The following is a 4,580-nucleotide window of genomic DNA, read 5'->3' as shown; positions in this document are numbered from 1 at the left end:
AAAACAGGATCAAAATTGTGACCAAAAATTGCAGGAATTGAATTTTTGATGAAACTCTCAATCTGTTTGGCAAAATTTATTGAAAATTTCCCAGATTAGTATACATGCTATGCTTAATGTTGTGTCATTTCTTCTCAATTTTCTGGAAAAAATCGCTCAAATTATTGACCAAAATTGCAGAAATTGAAATTTTGATGAATCTCTCAATCTGTTCAACCAAATATGGTGAAAATTGCCCATATTAGTCCACATGGTATGCTCGATGATCTGTGAAAATTTCAGATTTTGCATTCCTTGTACTTGCTGAAATGGCACTGTCCCAGTCAGCAGTCAAAACCACTCCAGTGAGTTAAAGCCGGGAGGGGGTTCGACTGGTTTTGAAGTTTGGAGTTGAATCTTAAACCGAGTGGCAAGTTCAGGGTTGGGAAGTTTAGAGAATAAGTGCACATCGCGTATAATAAAATCATCTTCAATATAGGTAATAAAGCAAGCATAACCTAAAAGGATGGATTCTTATGGAACAAGCACTCACAAAAATGTTAATGTCAGCTATGTTCAGGGCAGCCCGGTGCATGTAGCTCCCGCTTGCGCAGGGTCCGGGGAAGGGTCCGACCACTTTGGGTCTATAGTACGCAGCCTTTCCCTACATTTCTGTAAGAGGCTGTTTCCAGGACTTGAACCCGTGACCTCATGGTCACAAGGCAGCAGCTTTACCACTGCGCCAAGGCTCCCCTTCTAATGTCAGCTATGTTCAAAATATGTTAACTAGGTTATCAGTATCCCAGCATAATGTATGAGCGGGGAGACGATGAACCAGTTTAGTTAATGGGAATAAACATAATATACAACTCATTTGAAAGTAAATTAAGGTCAAACATATGACGAAGTCATCATTTTCGGACTAACACTTTCCATTTAATAAGCGGATAACCAAAATGAGTTTGAGGCCATGATGTTGTATTATAATGTTCTTTGAACTTTGCTGGAATGTTCATGGGGTCATGACTCTGAAAAGCCTATGTATATGCAACTAACTTTGCAATTATTAGTCAAGTCAAATAAATTAGTCCTAGAGATTAAAGCTATTCTCACCACTAAGATAACACCGACAAAAGTGCTCATTTCCATCACATGATTCCAAGTGGCCAACAACTCCATACCACCAGCCTGCCAAACATATATAGCAACACATGAATGAACACACTGTCCAGCAGTATAATACTCCTCATCACTATTAGATAAGATTAGCATATCCATATGGCAATGTTTAATGATTCTTCCAACACTGTCCAAAGCAAACACTGCATTGTTGGGCCCCTGGGAACATACCATATGGGAACTCCTTGTTCCTTCTCCACTGAATCTCAATGTTAGCGCCAGGCCGTAGTTCATGTAAGCAGTCAGAGGCATGCAGGTCATGTGCAAGAGTTCCGACGGGAGGTGCCCTGACCCTGTCCCATTGCACGCCATCTTCCAAGACTACAGTTCGTCGCCCGTGTGGTGGATACCTGACACGTCAAATGCTTTCTATTTTGAGTTATCTCAGATAGAGAACTTGAGATGCAAAAAAAAAAGAGAAGTATGAATCATCTCCACTAGCTGTGTGCCTAGAAACCATATAGCATGTTCACAGTTTATAGCCAAAATCAGACAGAACTTGGTACCTTGCGTGGAACGTGTCAGTGCGGAAATCATAGCTGAGCTCTGCATCATAGCATGACATCATGAACCCAACATGCCCATGCTGCAAAACAAACATGAGAGTCTCAGGATTTCTTTGTCAAACGAAACAGAAATATCGTTAGTTGAAAACTAAAAGAAGACAGGAGCCCAGAGGAACATGAACAGCTATCTGCAATCTTGCCATATTCAACTCAACTGGAAACCAGAGAAGCAAATCCACCCAACCAAATTAAGGTGTAAGCTTAAATGATTACTCTACAGCTTGCTTCTAATAATTCATCCCTAACAGTCTAATAATTGGCACTGGATGACCAACTGACAATTAACAAAGCATACTTAATTGCATGCTTACAATAAGTGAAATGAAATCATAGCAACTGCTCTGCTCAAGCATGAAGATTATTGTACCTCTCGGTTGTAGACCTGTGCGGGGAACCAGAGCTTGCCGCTCTCCAGGTGGAGATACCACGACATGATGGAATCATCCAGCACAGGGCCCGCGGACGTGCCGGCGCCGCCGTCGGCCCTGGGCCGCATCCAGGACACCACAGGGCAGACGCAGGACAGCGCGGCAAGCCACCTCCGGTGCTTGCCGCTGCCAGCAGACCCGCACCCCGACGCGCCGCCACCGGCCGCGGTCGACGAGGACAGATACGACCTCCACTCGTCCCTCGCGGCGGTACCCAGGACAGAACCCCACTTGTCGGACATGTGGCGCTCCCAGAGGTGGTCGCTCCTGCACCTTTCCCGCATGGACTGGCTGACGGCGGCCATGTTCCGCAGCTCCGCCGGCGGCAGCTTGGCGAGAATGCAGTCGATGGCCAGCTCCGGGAGGTCGAGGACCGACGGCTCGCCGGTCGTATCCGTAGTCTCCAGCTTGGCGGCCGGGCGCTTCCTCTTGAAGGACGGCATGAGGGGCATGGCGTCCGCGGCCGTGGAGGCGACGCCGCCGAGCAGCCTGTAGCCGGCCAAGAATCCGAGCAGCGAGAGCGCGAGTTGTTGGGAGATGGAGGCGAGGAAGAGTCTCATGTCACGGGCGCATGGCTTGGACAAGAAGAGGAGGCAGGAGAAGACGAAGGTGGCGACCAGGGCAAGCATTGATGAGAAGCAAAGAAGCGAGGCGTGGAGCACTGCGGCTGCACAGTGCTCCTCGCAAATAAACAACGCAAGCCACCCAGACCCAGACCCAGTGGAAGAAAGAGAGATGAGATGCTGCCGCCTCTACGACCACAGCCGCATCAACCACTAGCTCAGCTGCTTTCTCCGGCCGATCGGAGAAAGCTAGGCGATGGAACCCACTTCAGAAAGGGTTAGAAAAATATTGGGCGGGATTCGATCGAATCGAAGCCCGGAGAAGTAGGGGTGACACTTGTTGCCGAGCGGGGGTTTCTCGGATTGAAGCGGAGACACGCAGGAACTGAGCAGCCACAAAAGAAAGAAGAGCAAGAAACAAGTCAAATTCGAGCTAATTACTCGGACGGGAGGGAACCGAGGTGGGATCTCCGCAGCTGGAACGGGAGTATTTGGAGCCAAGGAAAGATCAAGGAATGGTCCTAGCAAAGACGAAAGGGAAAAAGGGATCTTGGAAGGAGATAAGAGAGAGAGAGAGAGAGTAGGTGAGAGGCGAGCGTTGGTGGGAGTGAGTGAGCAAGAGGGAAGCGTGGGCGGGGCCCGGCCGTGCAAAGCCCCACGCAAGCAGCTTCCCTGGCAAAGCTCACCGGCGCCCTCCGCCCCCTCTCCCTCCCCGTCCCTCCTCTCGCTTCCAAGAAACGAAAGCCGGGTGGGTGGAGGAAGGAGAGAAATGGGGCAGGGAGGAGGATCGCAGGCGGAGGAAGGAGACGAGTATCTATTTATGGGTGGAACTCGTTTCTGGCGTGCGCGCGCGCGGGCGGTTGTCATCTCTCCTTGTTTGCCTCCAAGCCTCTTGTTTCGTGGCGCCCTCCGGGAGGGACACCAATAATTGATTGGGAGCCATGCGTTTGTTAGAGCCAATCATAAGAGGTTTCTTGTGTTCCACGGGGGCCAATAGAGAGAGGGGGGGGATGGAGAATTCATGGCCAAGTTTAGGAGAGGATTTTTGTTGATAGGAATTCTGTGTGCGCACATTTGTTTCTTCATCTGCGCTTCAGGTTTGTCAGGGATCTCGACCTTACATTTTTCGCGATTTGGACGTTGAGTTGTGGCAACTTGGGGAGGCAAGGACGGCGACCTGTTCCACAGCTTTTGCCTACTTATTTGAGATCTAGTGAAAGGATCGAAAATGACCTTGTGTCTTGTCGTACAACACATGTTGTGCCAGTACTATGCTAATACAGAACTTGATTGTATTTTAAGGCATTGTAAAAAAGCAAAATATTTAGGAAGGTACTTAATAAAATAAACCGATTTTTTGTTAAGCATCAGTGCTTATCTCTACGTGTGTGGCGACTAATGAAGCGTCTACCGTCTACAAATAAGCACCAATGCTTAAAAAAATTGGTTTATTTCTCTAAGTAACTTTCCTAAACACCTTGCATTGTAGGAGGCCTAAGAAATGATAGTAACCATTTTGTGCCATAACATCGTGTACTCCATTCTTCGATCCCACTCGCAACCGAGGATCCTTGGTTCTGTCGGATAAAGGCCAGATACCACCAGGATTCACCTGTTACTTTGCACAACATAAATGCAGTGATGAAATTTATTCTCGACCAGATTGGGGGCCTACCATTATTTCCGACCGAGGCTCTGACACACCGTTTGGATGTTGATATTAGGAGCTTGAATTGGACTTCCGCATTCAGGTAGCCTGAATAACGTTGTTTGGTTGGCTACAACATCCGGGCATGGAATTAAAGCCCGACATTGCACACCCTACTCTCCAATATGGAGCCAAATCCCTCGGTTTTGCTATGTAT

At 48.1% G+C, this 4,580-nt stretch overlaps 1 protein-coding gene across 1 annotated transcript in view; it reads right to left on the bottom strand.

Annotated features, from left to right (window-relative positions):
- The window catches only part of LOC123069725 (F-box protein At2g32560), a 4,896-nt gene extending 1,289 nt beyond the window's left edge, over positions 1–3,607 (bottom strand). The window contains exons 1-4 of the mRNA XM_044492662.1: positions 2,092–3,607; positions 1,665–1,744; positions 1,330–1,508; positions 1,093–1,167 (exon numbers count right to left, since the gene is read on the bottom strand). Of these exons, the coding sequence (XP_044348597.1) occupies positions 1,093–1,167; positions 1,330–1,508; positions 1,665–1,744; positions 2,092–2,781 (1,024 nt within the window). The 5' untranslated portion in view covers positions 2,782–3,607. The remainder of the gene's footprint in view (positions 1–1,092; positions 1,168–1,329; positions 1,509–1,664; positions 1,745–2,091) is intronic.
- Between the last annotated feature and the right edge of the window lie 973 nt (positions 3,608–4,580).

This window comes from Triticum aestivum, chromosome 3B (assembly GCF_018294505.1).
Source record: "Triticum aestivum cultivar Chinese Spring chromosome 3B, IWGSC CS RefSeq v2.1, whole genome shotgun sequence".
NCBI lineage: Eukaryota > Viridiplantae > Streptophyta > Magnoliopsida > Poales > Poaceae > Triticum > Triticum aestivum.
This window is presented reverse-complemented; position numbering and strand designations above follow the sequence as displayed.